This window comes from Peromyscus leucopus, chromosome 2 (assembly GCF_004664715.2).
Source record: "Peromyscus leucopus breed LL Stock chromosome 2, UCI_PerLeu_2.1, whole genome shotgun sequence".
Taxonomy (NCBI): Eukaryota; Metazoa; Chordata; class Mammalia; order Rodentia; family Cricetidae; genus Peromyscus; species Peromyscus leucopus.
Window position 1 is genome coordinate 92,043,212 of NC_051064.1, and position 22,747 is coordinate 92,065,958.

Here is a 22,747-nt window from a genome sequence, read left to right on the forward strand (position 1 = left end):
ATACTATCATGTGAAATTTTAAATTTTCTTTAATATAATAAAATACTTTATATGTAATAAAATTATTTTTCTGTGTTCATTAAATTTTTATCATATAAGACTTATATTTTTCCATTATTTATAGTTTCTCATTTTTATTTCTTTAAACTAACATTACAAAGTAAGAGCTACATACATTGGTAGGATACATGTGTAAATTGTATGGTGTTTAAATATAAGCAGACCTAAACATCTTTTTAATTTTCATGTCTTTACATTTAAAAATCCTAAATTATTCTCTAGTGTTTCATAATACATACTACATGACTGTTCTTTGTAGTTGATATGTTGTGTAATAGTGAAGGAGAATATATCTTCATATTAAATTGTGATAGTGAAAATTTTAAACTTTGTGTCTCCTCTTTGGTAATTTCATACATGAATACTACATATTTAGATCATATGCACACTCTTTTTCCTGCCTCTGACTCTTTCTAGACCTCCTCACCACATTCTCATCCTAATATCATACCTTGTTTCACATCTTTGTCTTTTTATTGTTGTCCAGTTAGTGTTTCCCATATTTGCACATGTATAGGGTGATATTCAACTAGTCCCATTAGTAATTTCCACATTTGCACAGGTATAGGGTGATGGTCACTGAAGAATAAGCCATCTACCATGGGCCACACCACTGAAGAAAACTGACTCTCCCTCAGTGGCCATCAACTGCCAGGGATCCTCAGTTAGGGTTGGGGAATTTGAGTCCCTTCCCTCTCTATGCTGAAGGGTTGACTGGCTTGATCTTGTCTACACTCCTTTTCCCACAATCACAGCTACCCTGAGCTCATGAGTGCTATAGCCCTGTCGTATTCAGAAGATGTTTTTCAGCAATCTTCCCCAACCTTTGGCTCTACAGTCTTTCTGCCCCTTCTTCTGCAATGTGCCATGAGTCTTGGTTGGGGAAGGAGGCATGATAGTAACGTTCCATGTAGGGGTGAGCACTCATAGTTGCTTATGCTCTGCCATTAAATTATGGGAATTTTTATATTAACTACCATATTCTGCATAAGGAAGTTTCTTTGAAGATGGTCAAGTATTTCACTAGCATTTAAATGTCAGTATTTTAAAGGGTCTCTGAAACTGTGGCCCTTTGGCAAAATAGCTTCTCTAACCTCCCAAGTCATGAGTTCTTGGCCATGTTTGCAGTACAAGGCACGAGTTTCCTCTTTTGAAGTAATCCAGATGTTCCATTAAAATGTTTTTGGTTACTCCTGTAACATTTATGCCACTATTGTGCTAGTGAGCATAGCTCTCTCAACCAGTCACTATCTTAGCTCACAGGGTACACAGTTGGATAAGGTATTTCATGGATTCTGCCCTAGCAGCATGAAAAATACCTTCCCACTGTGATAGGTAACCAAAAAAGGGGAACCTTCCAGGTTAGTATCAAATTGGATCCCCAATATCCTGTGATCAAAATGTATGGTGTCTTTGAAATAATATGGATTCAGTGTGACATTTGCATCCATGAGTGTTGTAATGTACTTTTCATATATTTACTCCTCTGTAACCCAAACACTTTACACTGGTCCTCTTTTTCCAAAAAAAAGGAAACTGGTCAAAATCTATGCCATATCTATATCTATATTTGTGGATTGCAATATGATATAAAACATATACCATTATCTTTTCAAATATTTCCATTAGAATAATGTTCTTTATATCTATCCATATTCATATAAATCATATAATATTTCCAATTTATATCTGAATATCTTCTACTACATATTGTAGGTATATCTTGTATTTTCTCCTTTTTTATTTTTTCCTATATCTGACATAGAAGATAGAATTGACACATGCATATATACTGTATATAACTTTTAAATATCCTTTCAACTTTTGATATACATTTAGGCTAAGTAAACATTTTGTCTATTGCGAATGCTAACATATTAAACATGAATGTACAGATGTTTCTATTGTAAGATCACTTTGTTCTTTCTGATATATACACGTGTGGTACAGCTTATCATACGGTAGCTCCATTATTAGCATATGTGAGGAAAATTCACAGTGACACTCAGCACTAATTAACATCCCTACCACCAAAATAAAGTTTCTACACACCTGTATTCTCACCAGCATTTACAGAATGATAGCCATTCTGCTTGGGGTGAAATGAAACATGTATGTAGTTTTGATTTGAAATTTACATGGTAGCTAATGATGCTGAACATGTTTCAAATGGGCATTGGCACTTTGTGCTTGCCCTTTTGAGAACTATCTCTTCTTTCACGTGCCTGTGAATTAATGGAATTATATGTTCTTTTAACATTTTAACATTTTTATTCTTTCTAGTATCAAATTCCTTGTCAGATGAATAGTGGAAATGCTTTTCCTTCCTCCTTATAGGCTATATTTTCACTTAGGCCATTGTTCTTTTGCTATGTTGAAAATTTGAAATTTTAGATATTTTTTGTCCAGTTCCCATTTCTCACTTCTTGCTGCTTTTTGGGCTGTCTGAGGCCTTTTCACAAAGCCCTTGTGTATAGCTACTATGAAGTGTTTTCTCTAAGTCTGTCTTCTCAACGTCAAAGTTTCTGCACTTACATTCAGATCTTTCATCATTTTGATTGATTGTTGTACCGAGCAGCAGATAGAGACCTAGTTTTATTCTCCCAGCCACAGTTACAGAAGAGACCCCCAGCCCCAATGTGTGCTGTTGGTAATTCAGGGGACTCAGGTGGATGCAGCTGTGTGTACTTATTTCTGGACCAACTGTTGCATTGCACTGCTCCTCGTATCTCCTTCTGTATTAGTGTCCTGCTGTCTTGATTACTGTAATACTGCAGTGCATGCAATCAGGTACTGTAGTACCCCCAACACTGCGCTTTGTGCTTCCATGTGCATTTGAGGACTGACGTTTCTGTTTGACTGCCATGTTGTTAAACTTTATTGAAACTGCATTAAATCTTAGGTCACTTTGAAAACACAGTCATCTTCATATTATCACTTCTTATTTCACAGCTTTAGGACTTCCCGGGTGCTATATTGAACGTTACTAACATTACTGCTATTGCTTCCCATCTGAGAACAAAAGTCTCTTTCTATCTTTTGCTTTCATGAGAACTGACATCATATTTTCATTTCTATGCTAAGACCCAAAACTGACTTTTACTCTCTAGGAAAACCGAAAAGACAAAAGTGAATAAATCAGTAAATAACTAAATAAACAGCTAACTATCATGAAATTAGAATGGATGCTATCTACTTGTGTAATTTTATTCTATCATCATTATGGAGTAAATGTAATGAAAAGACAGAAGTGCAGAAGCCTGTCATTAAATGAACACCTCAAAAATACAGTAAAATTAAATGAAAAGTTATATACAGTTCAAATATACAGTTTTCCTCTCTGGAAGAATAGTCTGATTGTCTCTACCATGAGTTTTGAGTTGAGTGGAGATGGGGATGCAAGGACCTTAATCCCTTACTGTAATCAAACTGGATAAACATCCTTGGGCTTGGTTTCTGTATAACTGTAATCAAATGCTCAGCCATCAGTATATCTTATACACCCATCCAATCATTTCCAACAACAAGCATTTGATGATCAAGTGTGGATTATATAAAGAGTATTTGAGGGAACAATTAGTACTTATCTACTATGAATGAAATTAAGAAAAGCTGGAAAATGTTTACAGCAATGTAGACAAAACGCTTTGTTGATGTTATTGTCTGGGGATTCTTGACACTCTGGTCCCTGGAAACGTGAGTCACTACAGAAAACAACACATGAACACATGAACACACTGAAGATAAGAGCAGTAATCCTCTAGGATTTATGGTGCTGAAATCCAGGCAGACACCATATCCAGTATGAGAGCTGACATCATTAGGGTGTGGTGAGCACACTCTCAGGGATGTCTGTACAAAGGAAGGGCAGAGGGTATTGTGTCCCTGTGCAGCAGTGAGTGTGAGTAGACTCAAAAGCCACTGAGTGAGTCACATGGTGCTTGGAAAATGGCATCACGTTGGCATCAGTTTCTCCACACACAGATGAAGAAGGAACCAGCATTCAGGGTAGGGGTCATTGCTACAGATTGAAGAACACTGTGGACATCAGTGGTAAAAGGTTAGACAGGGAGGGAGATGTCTACATTAGTCCTGACTTTGGGGGAACAGTGAGGCACAACCCCATGTCCTTCAGGTATTGGTTCATAAGAGAGAGCAATATCAGTGAAGCTCTGTTAACTGTGATGAGTCACCCATGGGAATAAACAGAAAAACGTCTTCTGCTTCTTCATACTGAGGAGTCTCTGTGTTAGGAAGGCTCTGCCCAATCTCTACACAGTAAAGGAAACTCATAGACTCTCTCGTGGCTGTGAGGAAATACTTCCAAAGGATCACTGTCTACCTGAAGGGAAGAAACACAGCCCCTGAACCAAAGTGGAGAGGACGCTCCTGGGCTAGTATCCTGCACCTCACTGCACAAATTCTGCACTCTCTCAATGCTCTCACTCATTTCAATATCCGTCAACCAACCTTCCTGGATGTTTCATCAGTTATGAGCAGTATCGCATAATATTGTAGAGACATTTGCTTCTAGATTCATCCAGTTATTTCTATTTATATGTGCAAATATATGTGTAAAAATTTATTTAAGTATGAAATTTAAGTTATAATACTATGGGAAATTTTACATATCCTTTAATATAACTAAACATTTTCCTTTTATGGAATAAAATTATTTTTCTGTGTCATCAAATATTATTAGTTTTGTATCTATGCATTCTTATATACTTTCATAGTATAAATTTTATTAAAACTAACACATTACAGCATAAAAATTGAATCCATTTATAGGGTACATTATGCTGGTTAGTTTTATGTCTACTAGATTCAAGCTAAAGTTATCTGAATGGACTGAATATCAAAAGAAATGCCTCCATGTGATGGATCTTTAAGTAAGTGTGTAGGGCAATTTCTTAATTAATACTCAAGGGGAAGGTCCTGTCCCATTCTGGGAGGTTCCATCCTTAAGGGGATGGTCCTAGCTCTGTAATAAAGCAAGCTGAGAAATCCATCAGAAGCAAGCCAGTAAACAGTACCCTTCCATGACTTCTGCATCAATGCCTTCCTGCCAGTTCCTGACCAGCTTGAGTTTTTGTTCTGTCCTCCCTTGATGTGCTGTGGACGTGTAAACCAAAACCACCCTTTCCCCCTCCAAGTTGCTTTGGTCATAGTGTTTCATCAGAACAATAACCCTAAGACAGAAATTGGTACCAAGATTAAGGGGGCATTCATGTGACAGATCTGATCATGGGTTTTGGGAAAGATTGTGCAAAGACTTTGGAACATGGGGCTAGAAAAGCCATTGAGTGTTCATAGCTTGGTTATCTGTTCCATGGGAGCTTGGAAGATAAGAATGTTGAGAGCTGCCAGGCAGTGGTGACACATGCGTTTTATCCCAGCACGTGGGAGGCAGAGCCAGGCAGATCTCTGGGAGTTCAATGCCAGCCTCATCTACAGCATGAGATCAAGGACAGGTACAAAACTACACGGAGAAACCCTGTCTCAAAAAACTAAAAAAAAAAAAGAATCTGATCTTGTTAGCCAGCAGAAATAATCAGCTGTGATTAACATGATACCAAAAGCATTACAAGGAAACCTTGGTTTTACTGAAACATTTGATGTTGGTGAGAACGAGCTGAGAAATCAGGGGAGGTTAAGAAAAGACCACCGTGTAAGAATCATTGAGCTGGTGCTGGTTTGGAGGGATGAGGTGTCAGCAGATTATCTGAAGGTTGACACTCTGTGGTATAGCTAGAGTCCCTCAAAAGAGCCCTGAGAGGCTAATCGTGAAAGTGCAGCCCTATTTCTGCAAGAGACTCCAGCCTATTGGAGATGCCAGTACCTTAGGATGTCCACAAAGCTAGCAGCGGGTGTGTATTGGAGCTGATCTGAGCCTAGAGATCAAGCTGTGTGTGCTGCAGGGGGTGATCTGGAGAAAAGACCCAAGTCCTTTGGAAAAACACAGAAGATAGTGAGTGAAACCCAGATATTGGTCATTGAGTTCTTCACACTGTTGGAGTTTGATTTGGCTTTGTTCAGATTGTGACTGTGTTCTACTTCTTCCTTCTTGAAATAAGAAAGTGTTTAATTTATTTTTGATATTTAGAGGAGCCCACAATTGAGATACCTTGAGTTTTAAGAGAGAATTTGGATATTTTTAAATTTTTTATACCTTCATTAATTTGTATTTTATGAATGTTTTCACCTCATGTATGTCTGTTTGTGATATGAATGCCTGTTTCCTGTGGAGGTCAGAAAGGAGCATCAGATCCTATTGAAAAAGAGTTACAGGTGGCTGTGAGCCACTTTGTGGGTTCTGGGAATCAAACCCAGGTCCTCGGCGAGAGCAGTCAGTGCTCTTCACTATTGAGCCCCCCTCCTCTCCCTGAGTTTGGATATTTTAAAGAGACTTTAAAATTTTAAGTGAGTAAATGCTTAAAAACTGTGTCACTCTTAAAACATGGACTATTTTGTATTGTGATGTTCATATTAATGTGACTGTGGGGATGAACAAGAAAAGGAAAGGCTGGGCCATAACAGTGATGTGTTTCCGTGTCTTGTTGACAAGGGGTCAGGTGTGTTGGCTAGTTTTATGTCAATGTGGCAGAAGCTAAAGTCATTTGAGAACAGAAATCCTCAGTTAAGGAATTTCCTCCACCTGCTGGGGTTATACACAAGTCTGTGGAGCATCACTTAGTAATGATGTAAGGACTGGTGCCATTCCTGAGCTCATTGTCCTAGCTGTGTAAGCACACTGAGCAAGGCCTGAGGAGCGAGCCAGTAAGCAGCACTCCCCCATGGCCTCTGCATTAGCTCTGCTTTCCAGTTCTTGGCCCTTTTGTGTTCCCGACCTTTGATGATGAACTGTGATGTGGAAGTGAAATTCTGGTAAGCCCTTTCCTACCCAAGTTGCTTTGGTCATGGTGTTTCATCACAGCAATGGGCACCCTAATTAAGACAATGTTAAAATTTTGTGGTTCTTAAATATAAGCAAATCCAATCATCTTGTCATTGCCATTCCATTGTAGATAAAATTACTAGACTCTTGTCCTCTAGTGTTTATAAAATATATAGTGAAGTAGCACTCTATGTAGTCAATATGTTGTACAACAGTAAGCTAGAAAATCTGGCTCCTATCAAATTGTGACTTAGAACAATTTTTACAATTTGTATCTATTCTTTGGTAATTACATATATCAATGCAATGTATGTATATTATATCCACCATTTTCTCACTTCCTTAAATCTTCCTAGAGATCCCCATCATATTCTCATTCCAACTTCATGTCTTTTTTCTTTTCTTTGTTTTCCTTTTAATACAGCCCATCTACACCAATTAGTGCATCTCATATTTGCATATGTATAGGGTAATATACATTGAAGAATGGGTCATCTACCGTAGGTTACACTACCATTGGCCATCACTGCCAGTGGGACTTCAGATTGGGATGGAGCATTGTGAATTCTTTCCCTGTAAAAGCTGGAGTGTAGACTGGCTTCACTTGTGTAGATCTCCTGCACACAATCACAACTGTCTTGATTCCATGAATGCCCTGTCATGTCCAGAGATACTTAGCAGCAATCTTCCCCAACTTCTGCCTTTACCATTTTTTTCTGCCATTTCTTCTGCAATATTTCTTGGGCCTTAGTTAGAGAAGGAGGTGTGATATTGACATTGCCTGTTGCTTAAATGAGTAGATATACCCATCTCACACTTCTCATTCATTGATGGTAAAAGCCTAAATCTTTACATTTCTCCAGAACAGAGTGTTTTTCTGTGTATATAACCAGCATGCTATGCAGTAGTAAACCAGAATATAGTGATATGTAAAGTAAAGCATTTATGTCCAGCTTTAAATTAATTATATGGTAAAGCCTTTTTGTCTGACTTTGGGTGAAATATTTCAGTAAAGCCTTTGCTGTGTTTGGGTTGATCAGCAGAGGCTGAGAAATTATCTTGAAACTGTTTAAGCCTTGAAGAAATATTGTCTCTCTGGAGAACCTGCACTTGGTGCTCTGTGAGAGCTTACAGCTGCAATGACCTAGGTCCTAAGATACTCCTGGCAAACCTGGAGTTCATACTTTTGATGATGGCCAGCCATAGTCAAAAGGGAATGAGATTTGAGTGGGTTGTCTGTTTTCATGGACAGCAAGAACAAGTAAACCATGGTAGTTAGAACCTTTCCTATCCAATGTCAACTTTGTATATGCTTGAACAAAGTAACTGGAGTGAGCAAGCTGGGTGTCAGTCTTTTCCTAGAAGCTGAACCCCTCTGCTCCTTTGGAAAATGAAGGCTTAGCATCTTGTCGAGCTTCTCCCTGTACTGCAGCAGCTATGAAGATATCAAACAATACCAGAATGTCTTGCTCCTGTGAAATTATGACTTAGTCCTCTTTGACCAACGGTTCCAGGGTTGTTTGCCTCTGGCTTCCCTGACCTATTGTTCAACTCTCAATGTTTGTGTATTTAACTGAAAACCAACATCTTTCACATGACCAACTATAGTCTAACCTTCTAGAATTTATGATACTTAAACCAAGAAGATATGACTTCCAGTATGAGTTCTGACATCATCATTGAAGCCCTCTCTCATGGAGTAAGGTTTTAAAAAAAAGGAGTGCTGAGGATGAGATTTCGCTTTGCAGCAGAGAGTGGTAATGAACTTGAGAGCTACTGAGTAAGTCCCATGGTATTAGAAGTAACACCATCCTGGGGTCAGGCTCTGCACACACATACACACCAAGGAGGAACCAGCACAGCAGGTCTGGGTGATTGTCACAGGTTGAAGAACACTGTAGACCACAGTACAATGGGGGTGAGCAGAAAGGGATATGTCAACACTGATCTTGACTCTGAGGGATCAGGGGAGCACAGCCATGTGGATCTTGAGAAGAAGAATTTGTTCTGAGATGAGATATGTCAGAGAACCCCTTTGTAATGAGTCACCTTTGCAAATAAAGAGGAAAAGCATCACCTGGTCCTCCATTCTGAAGAGACTGTGCTATGAAGGCTCTGACAAATCACTACCCAGTTATGGAAGACCAAGGGGCTGTGGATTCTCACTTTCCACTTAATGTAAGCAAGAAAAGTAAGGACAAACTGTTGTCGCTCCAAGATAAATACACACATATTAAATGAATTAAATAATTCTCTCAGGCTCTCTCTGTCTCTGTCTCTGTCTCTCTGTGTGTGTGTATGTGTGCATGTGGGTGTGGGTGTGTGCCTGTACATGCACATGTAAGTGTGTGCAGGTTTTTCTGCTCTGGTACAAAGCTTTGTACTGGCAACTGAGTAATAATGGATTTTCAGACTGAGTCCCAAGCTAAGGGACTCTGCTATCAGTAGACCATCCCTATAAACATGCTTAACAGCTTCATACATTTCTTTCACCTTCCTAAATATTTGATATTTACAAGTTAGTTGTGTTACCCATGTGCATCCACAGAAATGACAGAAAGACAGACTTCCTGGATAATGATTCCAAGACAGACATCAGAAGGCCATGGACTGAGGGGAGGAAAGGGCACTAGGAAGTTTCTGCACAGCCAGCCAGGGAAATTATCACCAGGGTCAGTAGACACAGAGATGAGGGGACATGTTTCCAAAGAAATTATCAACAGCAGAGAAGCAAATATTGCAGGTAGATGCAGTTTGGAGGTGAGGGGAACAGTGACTCTAATGTTCTCTACACAGAAGGGCTTTTACATAACATAAAACAAATATAACATTATATTTTGTGGTTATTTAAATTAATAAATTTATTATTTACAGAATGAAGACAAAGACTTTGATCTTACACACACACAGAAATAACCCTGCAGATCCCTAGCTGCTGAAGGAGACGTTGAGGAGCTAGAACTGCTTCTCTTATGATTTGACACAAACATTGTTTATAGGGACTCAACAATGCTACAGTGTCCTGTGCATGAGGATAAACATCACATGCTGATTAAAATGATTATAAATTTGGTATGATTGTAATAGTACTCATGGCACAGTATTTGAGAACATAAGCCTTTGAAATCGAGTGTTCAGATACTTTACCTGTATGTTGTGGTTTGGATATGGAGTGTCTCTCGAGGTTTCCTGTGCTGGAGGCTGGTTCTCATGGCAGCAGTGTTCATAGGGAACATGAGCCTTCATCATCCTCAAGGAACAAACTGTATCAGTGAAAGCCTGCTGATTGTTGGAGATGAGTGGACTACTAGGTAGTGAGACTTTGCTGGAGGAAGGTTGGGGCTCCATCTAAGGACACACTTCGTCCCTGTCTGCATTTTGGCCACCATGAAGTGAGTGACTTGTGAGTCCCACTGTCTTCCTACTATGCAGTGGATCCAAAAATCCATGCAGTTAACCTTCAAACTTGTGAGACAAAATAAGTGAAAATTAACCTTTGACATTTTTAATAGCTTCTCACTCTTGTGTATGTATGTGAGTGTGTCTATGCATGTATTTGTGTGTGACTATACATGTGTGTCTGTCTGAGTGTGTGTGCATGTGTGTCTGTGTGTGTGTATGTGTGTTTGTGTATATATGTGAAAGTATGTATGCTAATGTGTGTATAAGGATGTGCATGTGTGTTTCTGTGTGTTAATTTGTGTGTGTTGTATATATATGTGGAATATGGGATTGTGCATATTTGTGTGTTTGTGCAAATGTGTGTATGTGTGGAAATTTGTACATGTGTATGAGTTTTTATGTTTGAATGATGGTATGTATTTGTATGTGTTGGAATGTGTACATTGGTGTTTGCTTGAGTGTTTGGGTGTGTCTCTCTGTGCACATGTGTTGAAAATCTGTCTTATGTGTGACTGTGTGTATACATGTGTAGTGGAGTGTGTTTATGTGTATTTCCATTGTGGGAATATGTTTATGTGTGTGTGCATATGTGTGCCTATGTGTGAGTGTGGATTGTGTGTGTATTTGTGTGTAATATGCATGTATTTGTGTGTGAATATAGATTCACATTTGTATAAATGTGTTTTTATGTGTATGTGTGTAAGCATGTGTGTGCATTTGTGTGTTTGTGTATGCCTGTGTGTGAGTGTAAGCATATGTGTATGTGAGTGTGTGTGATGGTATGTGTATAACTGTGTGATTGTGCTTGTATGTTTGTGTACATGGTTTTGTGACAGCATGTGGCTGTATGTATCCATATTGATGAATGAGGGAGTGTGTATCTGTGTGAATGTATAAGTGTGTGATGGTTTGTGGTGCTGTGTGGGCATGCATGCATTGAGGACATGTGCGTAGGTACAAATTTGCCAAGTGTGAACTTGTGGTCAGAGTCCAGTTTATTGGAGTCAGTTTCTCTATTTCAACCGCTGGTTCCAGGAATCAAACTCAGCTCATCAAGCTTGAATAGCAAGCCTTTACACATGGAGACCTCATGATGGCATGACAATCATTTGGTGAATAATGAAGATACACTGATGGTGCAATTAACATCTTATATAAATTAATATTAGAGCTAATAAAAGCAATTTGAAGAAAATAACTTAATAAAGCCTTTAAATATTGCAAAATTTTGAAGTATTTCATTAGCCTCAATGCTTTTTTCTTTTTTGGTTTTTTTAGACAGGGTTTCTCTGTGTATCCCAGACTGTTCTGAAACTCACTCTGTAGACCAGGCTAGCCTTGAACTCAGAGATCCACCTGCCTCAGCCTCTCAAATGCTGGGATTAAATGTGTGCACCACCACCATCATGGGCATCAATATTTTAATTTAGACACAATTTGGATCACACTTTACATTGTGATTTAAACATATATGTAAATAATACAAATAAGACAGAAATTATGGTAAAATGAATTTCAACAACTTTTAAATACAATTTTTAGAGAAAATTTTGTCTTTACAATAGATGTGTAAATTTCAAACAAAGAGTAGATCTCTGGTGTAACAGCTAATGACAGTTCTATTTAGAAAAAGAAAGCTGGAAAACAGCTTTCTGAGAGCAGCAGTGAAAGGGGAAGCAAAGATGAAAACCACAACGGTGATAAAAAATTCCCAAGAGAAGCAGAGAGAATGAGTTAAACACAATGAAAGACAACTGGAAAGTAGGGGGAGTGCATTCAGAAAATGGACACCAGTGTTTTTCCCTATTTAAGACAGATGCACACAGCATGGTCTTCAGAGACCCTAAAGGAGAAGGTTCAGGACCACAGAGCCCAGAGGACCAGCAGCATCTGCAACATTCACAATGGCCAGGCCCTGTGCTCTCCTGACATTCCTGGTGGTGATGCACTTCTGGTCAAGCTGCTGTCTGGGATGTGACCTGCCTGAGACTCATCACCTCAGGAACAAGAGAGGCTCCACACTCCTGGCACAAATGAGGAGACTCTCCCCTCTCTCCTGCCTGAAGGACAGAATGGACTTTGCATTCCCTCTGGAGAAGGTGGATGCCCAGCACATCCAGAAGGCTCAAGCCGTCTATGTCATGGGTGAGGTCACCCAGCAGGTCCTGACACTCTTCACTTTGGATGAATCATCTGCTGTTTGGAATACAACCCTCCTAGACACATTCTGTGATGAGCTCTACCAGCAGCTCAAAGACCTGCAAGACTGTCTGATGGAGCATGTGGAGCTGCAGGAACCTTCCCTGAGCCAGGAAGACTCCCTGGTGGCTGTGAGAAACTACTTCCACAGGATCACTGTCTACCTGAAGGAGAAGAAACACAGCCCCTGTGCCTGGGAGGTGGTCAGAGCAGAAGTCAGGAGAGTCCTGTCTTCCTCAGCCAAGCTGCTGGCAGGACTGACTGAGGAGAAGGAGTAAGTCCTGAGCCAAACTGATGAGACCTCTCCTGGGCTACAACACTGCATAAATTCTCCTTTTAAAACTCTCATTTATTTTTGACATGAATTCAACCAACCTGACTACATGTTCTTGCAAAACAGAACAAATTTTATCTATATGTAAGGGCATTTGTTTCTGCATCCATTTGCGTATCTCTGTGTATTATGTCTATATTTATTTTACTATTTATGTAATTTAAGATAAAACTTGGAGTATTATATTTTCTTTAATGTAGCAACCATCAGATGTAATTAAATTATTTTGAATCCCATTCAATTTTCCTGTATAAAACACTTTGATTTTTTAATTCTGTAACTTTTAAGATTTTTCCAGTCTTTTTAAGTTGATACTCTAAACCATAAAAATTTTACAAAAGAACAGAGTATTGAAAAACTGCAATGGATGCAAGTGTTCACAGCATAGAGTTTAGACAAACCCTAAATCTGTCCCTCTGCTTCTCCCAGTATATAGTATTCTCTGTATGTAAAGCCAGCATACTACCTGGTAGGAAGCCAGAGAATCTGGCTCCTGTCACATTGTGACTGAGTCTTCTTTGACATATTTCCCAGAGGAATCCTCCCTCTGACTTTCATGACCTCCGGAACCTTTTTTCTACTCTCAACTTCTATGAGTTTAACTGTTTTGGGTTTCAAATATCAGTGAGATCATGTACAGTGATAGGAACAGATATCAGAAAAATGATTAGCCTGCCTGAATACCACAGACAACATACCAAGAAGAAATCAGGAAAACAACCCCATTCATAACAGCCTCATGAAACATCCCTGAAATAAATCCCACCAGGGAAGTGAAACTCCTCTAAAATTAATCCTTTGCAACACTACTATAACATCTCAATTTTCACGGGTTTTTCTTCTCCTCCTCCTCCTCTTCCTCCTCCTCTTTCTCACCCTTCTTCTCTTGGAGCTTCCAGTTGTGCATGGATACACGGCCATCGCCTGGAGCCTAGGTAGCCTCTCTGAGGGGCCCAAACACTGAGGACAACTGAATCTCTCTCTCAGAAGCTATCAACTGCCACAGTTCCTCAGCTAGAAGAGAACATTCCTCCATTTTCCAAGCTGGGATTTTGTCCAGCCTGATCTTGTCCATTCGGTCATAGCAACCCTTGGTTTATTAGGGCAACTGTCCTGTTGTGTCTGAGAACACTGCTTTGCTGTGCTCATCATCCACTGCCTCTGGGTCTTACAATTCTTCTGCTCCCTCTTCTACAATGATACTCCAGGCAGGAAGTCATCGTTTTATTTTGTGTTCATGGATCAGTTGTAGGACTTTGTGTTTATTGCCATTGACTGTGAGAGGCTTCTGTGGTAAGGGAACTGCAGGAACTCTCCAATAGACATATAGTTATAATGTGAATTCAGGTATTATGACACCACAACACTGCTTTTATTCTTTTCTATCTTCACCATTCCATATGTGCTTTTTATGTTTGTTTATGATTTTTTTTGAGACAGGGTTTCTCAGTGTAGTTTTGGTGCCTGTCCTGGATCTCGCTCTGTACACCAGGCTGTCCTCGAACTCAGAGATCCACCTGGCTCTGCTTCCCGAGTGCTGGAATTAAAGGCATGGGCCACCACTGCCCAGCCCATATGTGTTCTAAAATTGATACTTCTGGGAGAAACATAACTTAAATTTTTATTGTGGGGCTGGAGAGATAGCTCAGAGGTTAGAAACACTGGTTGTTTTCCAGAGGTCCTGAGTTCAAATCCCACATGGTTGCTCACAAACATCTGTAATGAGATCTGGTGCCCTCTCCCAGCCTGCAGGGATACAAGCAGGCAGAACACTGTATATGTAATAAACAAATCTTATAAATAAATAAAAATGTAATTAAAAATTTTGTATTGTGTCGTGGATTTAATAGGAATGTCCCCCATTGACCAAGTGTTTGAATGCTTGGCCCATGGGGATTGGCACTATACGAGGTGCAACCTTGTTGGAGTAGGTGTGGCCTTGTTGTAGGAAGTGTGTCACTGTGGAAGTGGACTTAGAGTTCTTATATGCTCAATCTAGGCCTTGTGTGGCAGTCTCCTTCTGCTGCCTTTGGATCAAGGTGTAGAATTCTCAGGTCCTTCTCCAGTACCATGTCTGCCTGCATGCTGCCATGTTTCCTACCATGAAGTTGATGGTGGGAACTGAAGCTGTAAGCCAGCCCCAATTAATTGTTTTCCTTTATAAGAGTTGCTGTGGTCATGGTGTCTCTTCACAACAATAGAAACCTTTACTAAGACAGATTGCATTGAACCTGAACATCTCTAGGATATGGAGTCACTTTCATAGCACCATTGTAGTTAATCAACACAGATCTTTTCCACTGAATCTTAGTAGGTAATGTTGTTGCTGCTGCTGTCTCATTTGGATGACACACCGTTTCCTTTCTTCAGCTTCATTTCCAATGACATCATATTTTTTGGTTCATTGCCACGGCCAACATCAGGGTTTTCTTCCTAGGAAAGTAGCAAAGAGAAATACAGCAGATGTGAAGACTTCTATCATGAAACCAACACGTCAAGAAAAGAGAGGAAGAGTGACTGGAAAAGTATAGACAGTTGAAGTACTGAAAGTATTCGCTGTCTTTGAAAATAGCCGGAACCCCTCTACAATTAGTCACATTGGAAATGAAATCAATAAGGAATTGATGGTTTACAAATACTTTATATAGGGATCAGTGTCCTAGCACAACACTGAAGGGGATGTATGTATAAACATATATATTATATATGATGCACTATTTAGTAGCAGCTCATGCTATATATAATAATGTACATATATATGTGCACACAACTTTCTTTCTGATATACTGCCAGTCCCTCCCTGCTTTCCCAGACCCCAATCTTTTAGCCTCATAACCCTGATTTCCTCCTCCCTGATGTGGGAAGACACAGTGTTTGCTCCTCATTCTTTCCTCATCAACTAGCTCTGCCATTCTACAACTGATATCTATTACATCTTGCTTTCTGGCTATTATATTTATGGAAATGCATAACCACCAGCTGAAATAGAATATGAAGCGATTCAAGTTTTGTGATAGAGTTTCCTCTTTTTTTGATTTGTTTTATTTAAATCAGAGTGTTCTTCTAAAGAACTAATGCTAACTATGGCCAAAAACAGAGAGAGGGGTAGGGGGAAGGGTAGTGTGGGGAGAGTAAGAGGCAGTGGGAGAGAGAAGGGGAGGGGGAGGGGGAAGAGGAGGGAGAGGGGCAGGGACAGAGGAAATAATCTGCCATGCTGGCAAACATTTAGAGAGGAAGAGAGCTCCCTACTGGCCATCACTGTCAAAGAAGAAACAATTTAACTCTGGTGTGTTTTCTTTAGAAATTATATTTCTCAGAAGAGTTTTCCCACAACTAAAACAGGAATTTTCCCCAAAAGAACTGACATCAGTTTGGAAGACTCAATTCCCTTCACTTCTCATTTGAGGATGGGAGCACCCTCCCAGGTCCACAGGGGTCATGCCTTCTGGACAGTGGTCTGCTCAACATGCACAAAACAGTCACTAAGGCTTTTTCCCCTCTAGTCTTCTCCAGAGCAGGTTCTCTGGAGAAGGAGGAATCTGTATATAGTCCCCTCAGTTGATAATTACAACCAAGCTCTGTGTCTGACCTCACATCATTTTGACCAGTAGGTAAAACATTTGTAATGTGTCATGTAACTGAGCAAACCATGCCCCAGCTAGGAATGATGTAAAATAATGTCTGAACACTCAAAGGAGATTCTCCCCCTGCTGCTCTGCCTACTGAGACCAGCAACACTGGGCTTGGGAAATGCACTGACTTATGACTGTTGTTTGAACAGTGACTTCAAAAGTTCAGGTTACCTCTCCAAGATAGAACATGTCACAAGGGGAACCTGAATCCTTGTTACAGACAATATTACAGTCACTCTTAACCGGTACAGAATGAACTAGCCCTTATTCAAATTGGATTGAAGTCTGTGTTTTGCAGGGTCATAGATCAACAGCCCAGAGTATCTTGACCCAACAGCCTCTTTGCATTCTTCAGTACAGATGTAGTGAAGAAGACAATGTCCATCTGTAGGTTCAGCTGCCAGGGAAACCCTAGACTTCCATCCACTTCATACACACATACACACACACACACATACACACACACACACACACACACACACACACACACACACACACACACATATATATATAGTACTTTGGGAATTTCACATCATGCACCCCAATCCTGCACCCCGCCCAGCACTCTCATATCTATCACTAACCCCTTCAGCATTGAACTCCGACAGAAATTAATTAAAAACAAAATGAAACAGACATAAAATTCCACCTCAATCCACTGTCTTTCCCACTTCCACAACTCTTCTTCATTTGTCCTAATGACATCAGGAGATTCAGTATGTCACACAGTATACCTTTTTCTTCAGTCAGCCTCACCCTCAAATGTTCTTTGCAATGAGTCATTGGTCGGGTTCAAGACTTCTGGCCTCTGGCCCACCATCATCACTGGACCCTACATAAAGAAACTCCCCTCATATACTGTTATTGCCCCAAGTCAGTCATAGAGATGCTGCGGTTATTGCTGTGTGATGTTCTGTATGTTAAAAGTGTTGCTCTGATTGGTTAATAAATAAAATACTGATTGGCCAGTAGCCAGACAGGAAGTATAGGGGGAAGAAGGAGAGAGGAAAATTCTGGGAAGTGGAAGGCTGAGGCAGAGAGACACTGCCAGCCGCCGCCATGACAAGCAAGATGTAAGGTACCAGAAGGGCAAGCAAGAGTCATGTGGCAACTCATAGACTAAGAGACATGGGTTAATTTAAGGTGGAAGAATTAGATAGCAAGAAGCCTGCCACGATAATACAGTTTGTAAGCAATATAAGTCTCTGTGTGTTTATTCAGTTGAGTCTAAATGGCTTTGGGACAGGCCAGTGAGAGAGATTTTTCCTGACCGCAGGCCAGGCAGAACTGGAAAAAACTCCAGCTACAAGTTAATGTTCTGTAGGACCAGTCATCAGGTCATAAATGGGATAGATGATGGTGGGGGGGCAACCCAAGGGCAAGTATGTGGGTCTAAGTGGTACCTGAGCTCCTCATTTGGGCAGCTGGGACCAGCCTCCTCAGGTCGGGGTTAGAGACAGCTTTCCTACACCAAATCCATTGGGGCCTCCTCTCCTGTGCCCACAGTGAGGGGTGTGGTACTATACATCCCAAGAGGAACTGAGGCAGCTCTCCTGTTGCAGTGTCCAGTGAGGGGCAGGGCTAGTCATTCCAGGGCCAGTGAAGGGCAGGATGGGCTCAGCAAGGCTCTTGGATTTCAACATGTACAGTTCTTATGGACCTCTGTGGTGACAGTGGCCATGGACATCAACACAGACACCAGTGCAGCAGGACTATGGACCCAGACATGGCCTTCAGCAGTAACTCAGGCCAATATGTCTCATCAACTCCTTCTTTTTTTGTGATATATATTTTTTATTTTACAATACCATTCAGTTCTACATATCAGCCATGGGTTTCCCTATTCTCCCCCCTCCCACGCCCTCCCCTTACCCCCAGCCCACCCTCCATTCCCACCTCCTCCAGGACAAGTCCTCCCCCGAGGACTGTGATCAACTTGGTAGACTCAGTCCAGGGAGGTCCAGTCCCTTCCTCCCAGACTAAGCCAAGTGTCCCTGCATAAGTTCCTGGCTTCAAACTCATCAACTCCTTCTTAAGAGTAACTTGTCAACTACAAATTCCTTCCTTCTGTCAGGTCTAGCCACTCAACTTCATGGTCAGGAGAAATTTGTCATTGTCACTTTGTTTGTGGAACATGCCCACATGAAGGTTGCCATGTTGGAGTCATCAGGAGAATCACAGGAATAGATAAAGGATTATCCAATATATAGGGACACACACTGTGGAGTGTGTATAAGGGGAAAATTGATTGATACCAAGTTGATCTGCAGAGCTTGTAATTGTAGAAGACTTCGTCAGGGAGTGTGATTATGGATAAACCAGAGTCTGTGTGTCATTGTGAAACATCTTTTAGACATGACTTTCTGCATTCTTTCCTTGGTCCTTATTTTGAAGGTAACTTTAATCATCTTTATGTTTACATAATAGAATAAATTACTTTAAAGCAGTCCCATACTATCACCATGCCCAGAAAATATGTACAGCCATATCATTTTCTACATGTTAGATATAATAACCTGCGTTGGTTCAATAGAATTGGGGAATCAAGAGACAGGAATAAAGAAACTGACACAGGACCATGATGTGAGGAGAGCATCTTAGATAGTTTCTATTGCTGTGAAGAGAAACATGACCATGGCAACTCTTGAAAAGCAAAACATCTGGGGATCCTTCACACTCTGACCTCTGGTCATGTGTTTACTGCTGAACACAAAAACCTTTTAAATGAATCCACTGAAACCATAGCAGTGATCTTCAAGGATTTATGAGGCTAAAAACGAAGCAAACACCACTCTGTGTATGAGTACTGATGTCATCAAGATATGGTGAGCAATCTCAGGAAATGGGGCACAAGAAGAGGGCTGAGGACACTGTACCAATGTGCAGAAGAAAATTGTTGCTATTGCTTCCCCACTGGAATGACAACACTTCCTTCTTTTGATTTCATTTCAAGTGACACCACAATTTCAGTTCAATGCCACCAATAATGTCAGTATCTTCTCTCTAGGAAAGTGTAAAATAAAGTAACAAAATATTCAATGCAAAGAAAATTCAAAAGACAAATGACATCCACCATGGAGCCTCCATCACCATAGAAAAATTAAATGAATAATTATACACATTGGCAGTACTGAACCTCTATTATGTGGTAGAATCCCTCAAGGCTCTTCTGCTCATTTTTCCAATGGACAAAAACAGAGTGTGTGAAGTATCCACTACTAAAGTAAAACTGGATAAATATCTGTAAGTCCAAACTTCTGGGTAACTAACAGGCAATCAGAGTCACAGCTATCACTGTGTCTTCTGGTCTGTATTTCCACCTCCCAACTTCACACACAGCAAGCACTCAGTGAAAAATATTGATCAGAAAAGTAGTATTGGGAAAAAAATACCTCAAACACTTATATCTTACAAGGAAAAAGTGGGATATTTACACTTTACTACAGATCTTAGAGTCTTCTGATGTTGACATCTGGGGATTCTTGAGATTCTAACCTCTGGCCATGTGCACACTGCTCAACAAAAAAGCATTTCTGATGAATCCACTGAAATGAGAGCAGCTACCTTGTTGGATTTAGGGTGCTAAAAAGCAAACAAACACCACAGTGTGTGTGAGTGCTGATGTTATGAAGATATGGTGAGCACTCCCAGGGAGTGGGGTATAAGCAGATGGCTAAGGAGGCTGGAGAGATGGCTGACAGGTCAAGAGCACTTACTGATCTTCCAGAGGTCCTGAGTTCAATTTCCAGAAACAACATGGTGGCTCACAAACATCTGTAATGAGATCTGGTACCCACTTCTGGCCTAGAGTCACATGTGATGTATACATAATAAATAAATAAAAAAATCATTTAAAAGAAGAAGAGGAAAGGAGGAGGAGGAGAAGAGGAAGAAGAGGAAGAAGAAGAGAACTGAGGACACTGTGCGGCAGAGCATGTGAGTCGACTCAAACTCCACAGAAGTCACAGGGCAAGTATAGAAAAGGCAGCAATCAGGGATCACAATCTTTGAGTCAGACACAGCTAGAAAAATATACATGCTGTTTTGGGTAATTGGCTTTGGTAGAAAGATCCTCCATACAAGAATGGTGGGCAGAAAGGGAGATGTATCCATGGATCCTGACTTTGCAGGCAGTGTGAAGCACAAACCCAGGCTGACAAAATAGGTCCATGACAGAGAGAAATTTCAGAGACACACTGTTAACTGTAGAAGTCACAATGGCTATAACCCAGAGAGGCCCGGAATGGTCTTCATTCAGACGAATGGTCTCCTGGAACACTAAATGGCATCCCTTTCCATCTTAAGGTCAGAGGACACCAAAAGTGGCAAAATAACGCCGAAAATTTTTCTTAGAGCAAAGCATAGATGATACATTTTTATGAGTTTTTGTGAACATATGTGTATGTGCAGCGAAGATGTGGAGTGAGAGAACAACTTCCATGAATAAGATTTCTGCTCCCTCCATGAGTTCCAGGGATGAACATTAATATCTCAGTCTTGATCAGGAAGCTCTTATTTATTGTGCCACAACAACCACCAAATAGATACCTAATATACAATACAAACCAAATTTGATCCTTCATATACTTAAGAACTCAAGTGTATTAAGATAACTAGAATGAAATAACTCAACCTCGCAAACCTAACCTACATACACAAGAATTTCACATGTGCCATTGTTTCAAATAAAACCTGTAGACTCACAAAAAATTAGATGAAACAAAATTGACATTACAATTAAAGTAGCTATATTAGGAAATAAATATGAAGCACAAAATTCAACTGCAGCATGAAATTCAAGAAATTTCCAGGCCAGTATTAGAGGTAAGGTTTTACACTTCACAGACAAGTGATTTCACACAGGAAAGGTATATCTGTAATATAAATATCAAACATAATTTCTTTCAGGAATAAACTCTAGAGGAGGTTTTTTGAGGGGGAGCATTAAAAGTAGAAGCAATAATGAAAATAAAAATGGTGAGAAAAAAATGACCAGAAACAAGCAGGGGATTACTGAAAGAAAGTGAAAAGTACGTGGTAGAGTACTCAGAGGGCATTCAGAAAATGGAAACTAGTGCTTTCTCTTATTTAAGACACATGGACCCAGCCAGGATGGACTTCAGAGAACCTAGAGGAGAAGGTTCAGCACCACAGAGCCCAGAGGACCAGCAGCATCTGCCACAGTCACAATGGCCAGGCCCTGTGTTTTCCTGATGATCCTGGTGGTGATGCACTACTGGTCAAGCTGCTGTCTGGGGTGTGACCTGCCTGAGACTCATCACCTCAGGAACAAGAGAGGCTCCACACTCCTGGCACAAATGAGGAGACTCTCCCCTCTCTCCTGTCTGAAGGACAGAATGGACTTTGCATTCCCTCTGGAGAAGGTGGATGCCCAGCAGATCCAGAAGGCCCAAGCCATCCCTGTCCTGCAGGAGCTGACCCAGCAGGTCCTGATCCTCTTCAGCTCAAAGGACTCTTCTGCTGCTTGGGAGACAAGCCTCCTAGACACATTCTGCACTGACCTCCACCAGCAGCTCAGTGACCTGCAAGCTTGTCTGATGGAGCAAGGTGAGGTGCAGGAACCTTCCCTGAGCCAGGAAGACTCCCTGGTGGCTGTGAGGAACTACTTCCACAGGATCACTGTCTACCTGAAGGAGAAGAAACACAGCCCCTGTGCCTGGGAGGTGGTCAGAGCAGAAGTCAGGAGAGCCCTGTCTTCCTCAGCCAAGCTGCTGGCAGGACTGACTGAGGAGAAGGAGTAAGTCCTGAGCCAAAGTGGAGAGAACTCTCCTGGACTAGGATCTTGCAACTTACTGCTCAGATTTGGCCTTCTCCAAGAACTCTTTGATGTTGACATCAAGCTTGCCTGGATAGTTATCCTAATATTGGGTTATATTGTGTTGATCTGTAAGGGCATTTGCTTATTGATTCAGATGTTTTGTTTGTTGTTTAATTTATTTGTTTTATTTATTTATTAGATTTTCTGCTTGTTTGTCTATCTACATGATTTTAGTTATTTTTTTATACCATAGAATTTTATATTTCCTTTAATATTCAAACCTTTATTGTTAATTTATTTCTTCTATTCAATAAAATTTTTACTATACATGATTAATCTTATGTGTCATTCACATGATCTTTTAAAAACTGTTTGATGCTTCTAAACTCATTCTGTACATCATAAATGTAACACAACTGGATGTGGTAGGAAATAATACTGAA

General features: G+C 40.4%; 2 protein-coding genes across 2 annotated transcripts; both read left to right on the forward strand.

Moving 5' to 3' along the window:
* Positions 1 to 12,214: 12,214 nt before the first annotated feature.
* On the forward strand, positions 12,215 to 12,837 carry LOC114688463 (interferon alpha-12-like). Its single transcript, XM_028863063.2, has one exon. It carries the CDS (start codon positions 12,265 to 12,267, stop codon positions 12,835 to 12,837), a length of 573 nt encoding a protein of 190 aa, XP_028718896.1. The 5' UTR covers positions 12,215 to 12,264.
* Positions 12,838 to 21,581: 8,744 nt separating this feature from the next.
* Positions 21,582 to 22,343, forward strand: LOC114688454 (interferon alpha-12-like). The gene has a single exon (XM_028863054.1). The coding sequence runs from the start codon at positions 21,715 to 21,717 to the stop codon at positions 22,285 to 22,287; it is 573 nt and encodes a 190-aa protein (XP_028718887.1). The 5' UTR covers positions 21,582 to 21,714; the 3' UTR covers positions 22,288 to 22,343.
* The last annotated feature ends 404 nt before the right edge of the window (positions 22,344 to 22,747 follow it).

What these genes read in the sequence shown, in the direction of transcription:
- LOC114688463 (XM_028863063.2), top strand. Translation starts at nt 12,265, where the DNA reads ATGGCCAGGCCCTGTGCTCTCCTGACATTCCTGGTGGTGATGCACTTC.
- LOC114688454 (XM_028863054.1), top strand. Translation starts at nt 21,715, where the DNA reads ATGGCCAGGCCCTGTGTTTTCCTGATGATCCTGGTGGTGATGCACTAC.